This window comes from Lepidochelys kempii, chromosome 4 (genome assembly GCF_965140265.1).
Source record: "Lepidochelys kempii isolate rLepKem1 chromosome 4, rLepKem1.hap2, whole genome shotgun sequence".
NCBI classification, from domain to species: domain Eukaryota; kingdom Metazoa; phylum Chordata; order Testudines; family Cheloniidae; genus Lepidochelys; species Lepidochelys kempii.
Genome location: NC_133259.1, coordinates 88,856,809 through 88,868,981, shown reverse-complemented (window position 1 = coordinate 88,868,981; position 12,173 = coordinate 88,856,809). Strand labels below are relative to the sequence as shown.

Sequence of the window (12,173 nt, the reverse complement as noted above, 5' to 3'; positions counted from 1 at the left end):
CACAGTTATCAATTTGTGCCACTGTTTGTGCGCATCAATAAAGAGACTTCATTTGCTTGCACAGCACAATTCCCTGCTTTTCCATCCTTCCATTGCTGTTCCATAATAACGGAATACTAAGTGTGCCTGGCGAGTTCATCAGCACAGCAGATACCTTCTGCCTGGACTTGACCTCATGCACTTGACACGTTAAAGGCAGTCTCATTATTAGCAACTGCTTAAATCCCTTCTACAAGTGAGCACACCTTTAAATTGGTAACGCACTAGGTCCTACAGCACTTGAGGATTTCTACAACTGCAGTATCTTCATTTCTGGCTATACACAGCCTGTGCATATAACCATCTACTTTGGTATATGTAAGTGGGTTCATACCTTGAACAGTGAGGTGCTTGACAAGACAGTGTTGTGTTTTAGTCTTTTTGTCCTGGGCTATGCAAACATAATCCCCTCGATCTCGAAGAGAAATGTTACGGAGGATGAGCTCTAAGGTAACATTTTCACCATTGCTATTAGAAACTGTGGCATTCAGCTTCAAAAGGTCATCTGGGTTCTTGCACACAGGCATTGGCAACCCCCCAAGGGGCCTTGGCGAGGTGCGAGGACTCAGTTTATACCAGGTCAGGTTTTCAAAGGTGAATTTGTCCGCAGTGCACTGCAAGGACATGTTATCCTTTTCGGTGGGTTGGTTTCTAGGTTGAAGGTTAATTTCAAGACCCCCTGCAAATTAAAAAAAGCTCATTAAATAATGCATTTGTTATATTTATAAAGTTCTTTTCCTTTATATTGATTAGAAAAAGCCATTTTGAAAATCTGCATTCACAGACTTATTGGGCTTGACTCTCCAGTTCTTTGCACCTTGTTTTACACTCACTTTGCCCAGGCATAAATGACTTCACAAGGCACTAGAGAATCAGGCCCATCATTCACGTTAACAAACAAACAAACAAAAATCACAAACAAGCAAAGTCCAAGGAAGGTCTATGTAATTATTAGAATTATCCTATGCAACCTTGCACTATCCTCAGCATTAACTGTCAATTTTTGTGACTGGATTAAAAATATCATTTAGACCAAGATTTTCAAAAATGAATGCCTAAAGCTAGGCTCTTAAATCCATATTTAGGCACATAAATATGTCGTCTGATTTTCCAAGGTCCTGAGAAGCTAGATGCTCTCATGGAAGTCACCCAATTTTGAAAATTTTGATCTTAGTTTTTATAGAATCATAGAACTGGAAGGGACCTTGAGAGGTCATCTAGTCCAGTCCCCTGAACTCAAGGCAGGACTAAGTATTATCTAGACCACCCCTGACAGGTGTTTGTCCAACCTGCTCTTAAAAATCCCCAATGATGGAGATTCCACAACCTCCCTAGGCAACTTACTCCAGTGCTTAACCATTCTGACAGTTAGGAAGTTTTTCCTAATGTCCAACCTAAACCTCCCTTGCTGCAATTTAAGCCCGTTGCTTCTTGTCTTATCCTCAGGGGTTAAGAAGAACAATTTTTCTCCCTCCTCCCTGTAACAACCTTTTATGTACTTGAAAACTGTTATCATGTCCCCTCTCAGTTGTCTCTTTACCAGACTACACAAACCCAATTTTTTCAATCTTCCCTCATAGGTCATGTTTTCTAGACCTTTAATCATTTTTGTTTCTCTTTTCTGGACTTTCTCCAATTTGACCACATCTTTCCTGAAATGTGACACCTAGAATTGGACACAGTACTCCAGTTGAGGCCTAGTCAGCGTGGAGTAGAGAGGAAGAATTACTTCTTCTGTCTTGCTTACAATACTCCTGCTAATACATCCCAGAATGATGTTCGCTTTTTTTGCAACAGTGTTACACTGTTGACTCATATTTAGCTTGTGATCCACTATGACCTCCAGATCCCTTTCCGCAGCACTCCTTCCTAGGCAGTCATTTCCCATTTTGTATGTGTGCAACTGACTGTATGGATTCTGTTCATTTCATAACACTATTTAATTTTTCTCTTGTTTATAGGTCTTTATAGCTGTAAATGCCTAACCAACATTGCAATCAAAGATCCTGATTTGCATCTCACTTTATACCAGTTTCATGCTACTGTAACTCCATTGACTTTAATGGAACTGCTCACATACTTACAATTATTTGCAGTGTTGTTGTAGCCATATTGGTCCCAGGATATTAGAGAGATGAGTTCGGTGAGGTAATATATTTTATTGGATCAACTTCTGTTGGTGAAAGAGACATGCTTTTGAGCTCTGTGTAAACTCGAAAGCTTGTCTCTCTTACCAACAGAAGTTGAGCCAATAAAAGATATTACCTCACCCACCTTGTCATGCTTAAAGTTAGATATTCATTTCAATGTTGAGTAAGGACCATATTTCGTAGGCATCACAACAGAGATGGGTCATCATGAGGGGTTTGAATCAGACAAATGATGTGTTGAAGCTGGTATCACCAATGAAGCAGGGGGAATGAGACTAATTTAACGCAGCTATGCAATCAACAAGCTATACTTACTGGTAACATGAAAGGAGATAACCCTCTCACCCACTCCAGCTTTGTTAGTAGCCACGCATCTGTATAAAGCTGACACATTTGCTGCTTGAATCACAAGGGTGCTTACGGTCTACAAGAGAACAAACCAAGCAATTTCATACCACATTAGTGCCAAAGGGCTTAAATGAGTCAAACCATAAAAGAGCTGGGTGCATTGCCATGTAGCTATCCATACAACTGTACATTCCTTTACAATACAAATCAATGGTGTTTCTGGTACCCAGGTCATACTGGAGGTTTATGTGATATTAAAGTTTTTCCTAATGTCCAACCTAAACCTCCCTTGCTGCAATTTAAGCTCATTGCTTTTTGTCCAATCCTCAGAGGTTAAGGAGAACAATTTCCCCCCCCCCCCTTTTAACAACCATCTATATGTAGATTTCTATATATGTATTTTTAAACTGTGTTATACTAAAATTAGCAATATGTTCCCAGATTTTTCTGCTGCTTAATCTCCAGGCCTTTCTCTGTTACAGTTAAACACAGTTGATATAAAGTTCACAAATACATGAAATGCTGAACAGAACTCTCAAAGCTGGCCATTCCTAACTAAGACAAACGAACATTAGCTCACCTTCATTTTCCCAGCAATAGCAACAAACTGATTTTTAATTCTTTCAATCCGATTTCCGCCCTTTCTGTCTGTGATGTCTTTCCATTTCTTACATGCATAAGGATTGATTCCCAAACCAACTTGACTGAGAGATAGACAGAGAGATACATTTTAGGTAAGGAAAATCTCGACCTTCAAGAGACCATTTTTGTTCAGTTTAGAAAAAATATCAGAGATGGAACAATGGCCATCTTATAAAACTGGGGAATGTTCCTGAAAACTTTTCTATGTAATTGTACTCTACAGCTTTCCAAGACCTTTGTCCTTCATAAAAATAGGAATTCCCAGGCCTAGAGGTAAATAGCCTAATTAATCTGCGTAGGTCAGCCCAATCAGGATATGTGGAGGGAAGCAGCTATTTTGGGAACAAACCTCCAGTCATAAATTGACAATTCAAGTTGATTTCATTCAGAAGAAGACAGAGAGACATAGAAATCACTGGACTCCTTAAAAGAATTTCTTTAGACAGTGGCCCTTGTGTAGGAAGTGACCAGGCACCAAAAGAAGCTAGTGGAAGTCATTTTATAAACAACAGGAAAGCAGAATGCTTTTTTTTTTTTTTTTTAAAGGAAGTCTGGCCTTGTGCTCAGCCCAGATAAGGGAAGCTGCATGTATCTTGGTCAGGAGCTCTCTCTATCATTGGCTACCATCAATCAGTGTAGTTCCTTTGAGATACGCTTTTACATAGATAACAAGCAGCATCGTATTCAGCAGCTGATTGGTGTAAGAAAAAACACAAAGAACTGCAAGTCGGGTAAGCAGCAAATTTCCTGTGTGTTGTATTGTGTTTTTGTACTTGCTGCTGCCCAACAAGGTTTGACTGATGGGGCCCACAGACTTGTTTGGAATCCAGCAAGGAGGCAAGATACCAGCCAAAAAAGCATCAAACACAAGAAACAACAGTGGTAGAGTTTCACCAGTGGGTAGCCCTGGCCTGTAGAATTCACTCCGTGCAACAGACCACCAGACCCCAAGTCTGGCAGTCTCTACATCTAGCTCATTTTGACTATTTTTGACAACCTGAGGGCAGTTTGGGCCTATTTGCTGTAATAAGTAGAAGCTTGACTTAAATGGAAGGAAAATGGGAATTTTGTCTGCAAACACTGTCCAGCAACAACAGTTACTGAGTGTGGTTCTCAAGTGCCTGACACCTCATTTAGTCATTTACACCTGACAAAAATCAGGGTAAAAAATGCCACTCATTCGCCAGTCTGGTTGAGCTGCATCAGTGCAAGGAAAGGTGGCTTTACACCTCATCTGTGGCTTGCCAATCCCAGAGATGTTAGAGCAGAAGTTACCCATGTCCAGCTGCCAATGGCCCAAAGGGGCTGTTTCAGTGCAGCGGGAGCAGGGGAGATAATCAAAGCACTGAAATGGCTCCAGCCATTCTTCCTTTCCCTTGATCACACCATCTATGCAGGGCTGCAAGAGGGGTGATATAAAGCCACTAACCTGACTCGACACCACCCAGGGAGTCCCCTTACATTGAGGAATCTCCAAGTTAAATTGGATTTATAACCCTTTTGCACTATCAAAGTGCTAACCAACGGGTTGGCTGCTTAGTGTTTGATTTTGTGCATTTTTATTTTTTGGAAAGAGCCTATACCACTTTAAAAAAATCTGAATAGTTACAGAAATGAAGTGGTGCAGATTAACTGGCAAATCATGTTTTACTTACTTAGGGCGGAAAGTACACTGTTCCTCTAACTGCCAGTACCACTGGATATTGACTGGGGCCGGAATGGCGTAGACTGTGCAGGTTAGGACTTGAGTAGTCGCATACTTGTAGGAATCAACAGGAGCCAACAAAGCATTCTCCCCAATCTGAGGTGGAACTGTAGGAAAAACCAGCATGTTACATGCACAGACCATGATAAAGGAGCGACAGTCTTTGCCTTGTGCCATTGTCTCTTGTTAACAAGAACACAGTTTGTTCTGAAACGTACAAAGTCTCTTTCACAGGGGCTTCTCTCTCACCATGACTCCCATATGCCTTCCAGGGTCTGAGCCTGTGTGATTCTGAGAGCCTCCCGCACGGTGCTGAGGGCCCACAACTCCCACTGACCTCAGCAGGGAGCAAAAGAATCAAGGAAGAAGTGCACCAGAGTAGCTTCAATACAAACCGAATGTTAAGCAATCCTTCCGTTGCTTACTTACAGCTACCCCTTACAAATTACCCTTCAGACAGCCCTTCCCTTCCATCACCACCCCAGCCAAGAAATTTATATTACTTCCAGCATTAGGTGTCTGGCCTCCATTTCCCACTGTGCCCCCATCTCAACCCCACTGTACTTAGAAGAGCTGCTCTTTTGAAGACCTACTATTTTGGAAGCATCTAGACAAGTATGTTTCCTGCGGAGCAGTGTGGAGGAGGGGTGCCGGGGAGAGGGGAATGGTGGTGGGGGGCAGGAAGGGGAGGCCAGAACAGAGCTGACAGTAGCAGGAAGGATGGGCGAGGCAGATGAGGATGATGGGGAAGACTCATGATACAAAAGCAGCAGGAGAGAGCACAGAGGACAGGAAAAGAGCAAGACACAGAGGCAAAGAAAGAATACACAGAAAATAAAAAACAAAAATCCTTTTATCCAATAACAAGGAAAACCTGAAACCTCCTGAATTGTAAAATACAGCATGAGGATCCAGCTGGAGACAGATTCAGTGAATCATAGAATATCAGGGTTGGAAGGCACCTCAGGAGGTCATCTAGTCCAACCCACTGCTCAAAGCAGGACCAATCCCCAATTTTTGCCCCAGATCCCTAAATGGCCCCCTCGAGGATTGAGCTCTCAACCCTGGGTTTAGCAGGCCAATGCTCAAATCACTGAGCTATCCCTATCCTGTTGAAGCAACATCTGGGCAAGGTTTGAGGTGGAACTTCTTTTCTGCATGCCCTTACTTGGTGGTTTTGTATCACCTCCTTAGTATTTTTTTGCCAATTTAAATCTGGATAGTACACAGATCAAGGGAAACATAGGGCTCTAAGAGACAGGACACCTAACAGCTCTTTCTGTCAGGGAATTTTAATTCAGGAAGGGTTAGTACTCTATACACACACATATACACCAAAAAAGGAAAAGGCACTGTTTATACCTCACTTACCATTCACAACCAGGTCAAATGTGTGTCTCTGTTGCTCCTTGTTAATGGGGTTTGTAAGTACAATGGTATAATTCCCAGCATCCTTTTCACTTGCCTCAGTAATTGTTAATGTGTAACCAAGTTTAATGGTATGATTTGTGCTGATGGCTTTTCCATTTTTATACCTAAAGAAAATACATGGTAACTTGAATACTTCAGCGAGTCAGCTTGACATATAATGCCACAATCTGTTTTAAAGGCATCATATTCTGACTCTTACCATTTTGCTTCTGGTGGAGGATAGCCTGTAAATCTCACAGGGATTTTGACTTGGTCTCCTACCCTTGTCTCCACCACAGACCCCATTCTGTCCAAAAGGATAAAAGGTTTTTCTGCAAGAAATTAATTGATGGGCTTGAAACAACACATTTCCTTTCCATATTGCCAGAAATGTAAACTGTCTCCCATTTGGTTTAGTGTTTAATTGGAGATGAAAGACAGCAGATGTAAATGACAAAGTGGTCCATGTACCAGCAAAAAGAAAAGGAGTACTTGTGGCACCTTAGAGACTAACCAATTTATTTGCATCTGATGAAGTGAGCTGTAACTTACGAAAGCTTATGCTCAAATAAATTGTGAATACAGACTAACACGGCTGCTACTCTGAAACATATACCAGCACAGGCTCTTGCAGTATTACAATCCATGAGGTAAATCCTCTGCCCAGGGCCCAGCATAACTACTGGGGTTGAGCACTAGGGAGATCCTTCAGGGCAAAGGGGAGGAGGGAATCCTCCCAAGGCTTCAGAGGGGTTCTGAGGCAGTGAAGCAATAGAGCACTCCTGTGTAGGAAGGGCAGGACAGGACAACGTACATAGCAGTGGATCCTCCAGCCCCAACCTGCCTGTGTGCCACACAGGGGTATGCAGCCCCTCTCCCTAGGCCATGCCTTCTTCTTCACCCTTTGCACAGAAAAGTGGAATAATTCAGCTACCAGGGGACTCTCGACAGCAATAGAGGCAAGAGTCTGCTCTCAGACCCACACAGCAACTCTCAGTCCCAATGCTCTGCCCTCCCTAGCCGCTGTTGCTGTGGAACAAAACAAGCAATGCAAACTAAGCCCTGTAATGTATGTGTTGGGTAACACAATATCGCATTTAAACCTCTCCAAGGTTTCCACTTACACAATCAGACAAAAAGGGCTCAATTTTTCCATTTCAGCACACAACCGTATTCAAAACGGCACATGATACAGTTACATAATGGGGCAGAGATTGAAGCTAGCTATCTGCAACCCAAAAAATCCCACAACTCTGAAAGGATTTACACTACTTTTCTGCAACCACAGAAAGCAAAACTGTAATCAGCCCAACAGCATAATTGGCCTTTTGGCTAAGATCAAAGAGAGAATCTGTTTAATATCTGATACAGCTGTGATAGAGAAAGGAGGACTGTTTCTTGTCCTGGCAGAAGAATGGACTATGGTCAGTTTGAATTGAAAAAATCAAAATGCTGAAGGTGAGAATCAGACTTAATCACAACTTCAAGTCAGCCTTACTGCTCCAGTGTAAGACATATAGTACATCCGTAACTAGCCGTGCTACTGCACGAGTTAATATTGGACCAAATCCTGCAGTTCTTTCTCACTCATTCCACAAACTCAGCTTTTTGCAGTCAATGGAGTTTTGCCTGATTGAGGACTGAGGAAGGATAGGATTTGGCCAGAGTCATTTCCTCTGAGTCATTTCCTTATGACCAAAAGTAAAGCTGAATCCAATTTTCGGAATGCAAAAAGCCCAGGGCTGGATTTTGTCACCCTTACTCATGCAAGTAACACCTTTCTCTGCAGGTAGCCACAATGGACTCAGTGGAACTACCTGTGGAGTCAGGTGCTATTCAGTATGAGGAAGAGTGGCAGAATCTGACCTGAAATATACAGTTTCAACGTCACAGTACCACATAGGAAGAGACTAAATAGAGGGACCGCCAGCCATTCTGAGTTTTTTCTAGACTACGTAACAGCTTTCAGTGACACTCACATATCAGGTCCTAAGAGAAACCCTTTAACATGAAAATAGAAAAACTCTGAGCTATAACAATGCTACTGAAAACAACTAGAAGCAATGGAAACACTGGGGCTGACAGTTCAGAGCAGAGTGTTTATATGGCAAACGTTTTGATTGACATACTGTGCAGCTAATTGCTTTCAACTTATGCATTTTGCATCCCAACAATCCCCGCCTATAAATATCCAGAATTAAATCAGAGAATTCCATACCATGGACAATGACATACGTGCTGTTTTTCTTAGTCATAAGGCCACTGAATGCTGTGCAGTTGTATCGGCCTCTATCATTTAAGGACACATGGTCTATGGTAAGAGTGCTTACGAACTTCTTCGGCTCATTCCCTGATGATGTTTTTAAGTCTCTGACTGAAGCACGTTTTCCCTGTAACAGAGTAAAAGCTCTCAGAAGCAGTTCATTCCAGCTCTTCCCCCGACCCTCCACACCAGTGCCAGATAAGTCACTGGGCCAATGGGGTCCATGCCCAAGGGCCCTGGCCAACTGGGGGGCCCCGGAAAAATGGACACCCCTATACCCCAACCCGCTCCGCCTGGCATGCCTTCTGGGGAGTGGGAGAAGCCCCCACAGCTCAATCCCACTCCTCAGGCAGAGCGGGGAAGCCCCTGTGCCCCAACCCTGCTCCCTTACAGGAGCAGTGAGGGTTGGGGTGCAGGTGGAAGGGGTGGGGAGGGTCCCCTACTTGCTCTGGCCCAGGGCCCCCCAGAACTGTAATCCATGCTATATACCATATATACTCGTTCATAAGCTGAATTTTTTTAGTAAAGAAGGGAAGTATCAGAGAAGGGGGTCGGCTTATGAACGGGTATAGAGAGGGGGAGAGGTGGGACACAGCCCCTCCCCGCAACAGAGGGGGCAAGGAGAGGCAGCACAGCCAGCAGAGCCAGAAGGGAAGAGGCGGGGCCAGAGTCTCTCCGCTTCTGGCCACGCTGCTTCCCCCCCCAGCCTCCGAAGCAGCTGCAGCTCTGGGGCTGGCAGGCTGCAGCCGTGCCACTCGGTGCCACCCACCAGAGCATATATCATCAGCTGGTTTGTTAATATTTACAGAGGAGTGGGTAAGTGGTTAAGCCAAACTTTTATTGTGTCTTTGGAAGCTAAAATAACCATGGAAGCTAAAACACAGACGCATCCTTTTGTGTTTCTAGCAAGAGGCTGCTTCTTTCAGGGCTCTAGGGCACAGTATTAGGAAATGATTGTTTTACCTTAACAGAAGGGTAGTCCCATTTGAAATCAATTCCAACATTCGGCTCCGTCCTCACAGTACAGTTTAGAACCAGTTTCTCCCCTGCTGCCAGCTCTATTTGGTGATGAGGGTTCATAGTTAAGTCATAAATTCTGTATCCTGGAAGAAGCAAAAGGAACAGAGTTTGAAAAAACATTCTGTGGAGTGACGTAAGGATGCCGCTTTCCCAATGGCATTTACTGACTCCCTTAGGAGTTACACCCACACAGCAGAAATCCCAGAAGCTTAAGTGCACTGGGAAGATGGGCATACACCCAAATTCAAAAAGTGGAAATGAAAAGGGTGAGGATGTCCAAAAGTTGTACTGACAAACAATGGGGCTCAGGCACGTACAGTCTACTTTCAGATTTTAGCACATGCAGAGTGAGCGGGCTACTGTGAGGCCATTTGCCAGAAGCTTCCTTATGGTCAGACACAGTAAGATAAAAGAAGCTGACAGGGTGAGACATCAATACTTCTAAGATGGACTCAGAGAGAGATGTTGGACCAGATCCTGGGACCTGCTAAGCATCCTCAACTCTTATGAAAGGGTTTCTTGGTCCCTTACAATGTTAGAGAGCACACAGAGGAGAATCTCAATGGTGAACCACAAAATTCACAACAGCATGGAAACAAACCCCACTCCCCAAATATTATGATAGACCAAAAGTGGGCGTCTGGTGATGTGCTTGGAACTTTACCACCAACAATTTGACATTAGCAAAACTGTCCAAGGCATAAAGCCTGTAATAAAAAATGTAAAATATGGCAAAACATATCCAAAAATCCCAAATGACTCAAAACCAGGCAGAGGATGATGAATTGTGGGGAAACTGCTGGGGTGGTGAGATGGGGTGGTGAATTATCCCTATTTTTCCTCTTCCTCTCTTTGGGAATCTCTGAGTCTAGATGAGAATGTGCTGATCCTACCTCGCCAAGGCCACAGTGTCACAATGAGGCTCAGGAGGTGTGGGATTGGCCTCTTCCAACCCTGGAGGTAGGAGTGTGCTCAACAGTCCAAGAGGAGGTCATGGGTGGGGGCCTACGAGGAGTCCTCATGTTGCCCTTGGAGGAGCAGGTAACTTCAATGTGTCAGAGCTGTATTCATCCCAGGTAAGCCCAGGGCATTAGCGTGCAGGGAAACAAGAATTTCTTGGGGGCAGGCCAGGTTTTGCATTTCTAGTGTGACGTGGTTCCCTGTTTCTCCTCACAGCAAGCTGGAACCCTCTCTTCTTCCCTGAGCTGCTAATGATACTTTGGGGTGCCTGTTTTCAAGGTCCTTCACTCTATGCTGACATTCATTACAAAAGAGAGGGAGTTTAGGAAAAATAAAACCCTGCATGGCTGAAAAAAGTAGCATCAAGGCGGGGCAGATAAAATCCCAAGCACATAGAATATCAGGGTTCGAAAGGACCTCAAGAGGTCACCTAGTCCAACCCCCTGCTTAAAGCAGGACCATTCCCAATTTTTGCCCCAGATCCCTAAATGGCCCCCTCAAGGAGTGAACACACAACTTTGGGTTTAGCAGGCCAATGCTCAAACCTCTGGACTATCCCCCCTTCCCCACAGATGTTGGTGATCTACCCAAAACAGAATACAATAACATTTTCCCTTTAAATTCAGGTGGTGTTTTTTTTCAAAGCAATACATATTAAAACACGCATTTTGTGTTAATTGCATTTTCAGTATTCCTGATCTACAGTCCAATCAAATGTAATTGCTCAATATGTTACACTAAGCAAAATAGCACTGCCTAAAACAATGACCATGGAGAGTAATCTTTGGCTTACCTACAACCACAACTATGTACATCACAGACTGGTAACTTTCATCATCTATTTTAGCTTCGCAGAAGACCATGCCTGCATAGCTGATCAGGTTACTGGGAATAGTGAAGCCTTTTTTATTATCCCATGAGATTGATTTACCATCAGGAACAAATAACTTTTCTGGATACCTCTGTTAAAAGATCAATAAAACATGCAGTAAAATTCCAAAACTAAACAAATTCATATTGTAAGTCTAATATTTACTACAACATTATGGATCCAGACTTGGCATCCTGACTCAGGCCACATTCTCACTGCAATCAACTGATCTTTACACAAGAAGTATAATTTGTTAGTATAGTTGTAGCATTCCCATTCTGTTTGTAAGTTTTGTAATTTCCAAAGATAAGAAGCTCTTTTTAAGATATTTATTTTAATCCACTGTATTTATGACATTTTGCTAATTCTAGAGATAAGAAATGAAATATTTGGCTTTTTTCTTACCGCATAAAGTGATACATTGAGATTTGATATGGATCCAAGACATGGAATCACCACTGTTTTGTTCCCAGTAATGTATATAACATCAAGTTGGTCACTAACTGAAGTCACAAATGGAGATCTGTAATCTAAAAGAATATTTGATTTGCATTTGTTATAATCTCTTTGTTTGAAAGGACACAACATGCTATTTTTTCCCTCTTATTTTTCTTTCATTTCCTATCTATGGTGTCCTTTTCTAGTTGGCAAACATTTGTACTTTTCTTGTTTGTGAATGGAGATGAAATTGACATCACTATTAAGTTTAACTCCTCCTCTTTTTACAGTACCATCATGCCCAAATACACATTAATGGTGTCAACA

The 12,173-nt window shown here is 42.9% G+C and overlaps 1 protein-coding gene across 3 annotated transcripts in view; it reads right to left on the bottom strand.

Annotated features, from left to right (window-relative positions):
- KDR (kinase insert domain receptor) overlaps nt 1-12,173 on the bottom strand; it is a 42,434-nt gene that overhangs the window by 24,012 nt on the left and 6,249 nt on the right. For all 3 annotated transcript variants that reach the window (XM_073342012.1, XM_073342013.1, XM_073342014.1), the window contains exons 4-13: nt 11,814-11,938; nt 11,331-11,499; nt 9,521-9,660; nt 8,513-8,684; nt 6,515-6,626; nt 6,256-6,419; nt 4,835-4,991; nt 3,118-3,241; nt 2,505-2,613; nt 374-718 (exon numbers count right to left, since the gene is read on the bottom strand). In XM_073342012.1, the coding sequence (XP_073198113.1) occupies nt 374-718; nt 2,505-2,613; nt 3,118-3,241; nt 4,835-4,991; nt 6,256-6,419; nt 6,515-6,626; nt 8,513-8,684; nt 9,521-9,660; nt 11,331-11,499; nt 11,814-11,938 (1,617 nt within the window). The remainder of the gene's footprint in view (nt 1-373; nt 719-2,504; nt 2,614-3,117; nt 3,242-4,834; nt 4,992-6,255; nt 6,420-6,514; nt 6,627-8,512; nt 8,685-9,520; nt 9,661-11,330; nt 11,500-11,813; nt 11,939-12,173) is intronic.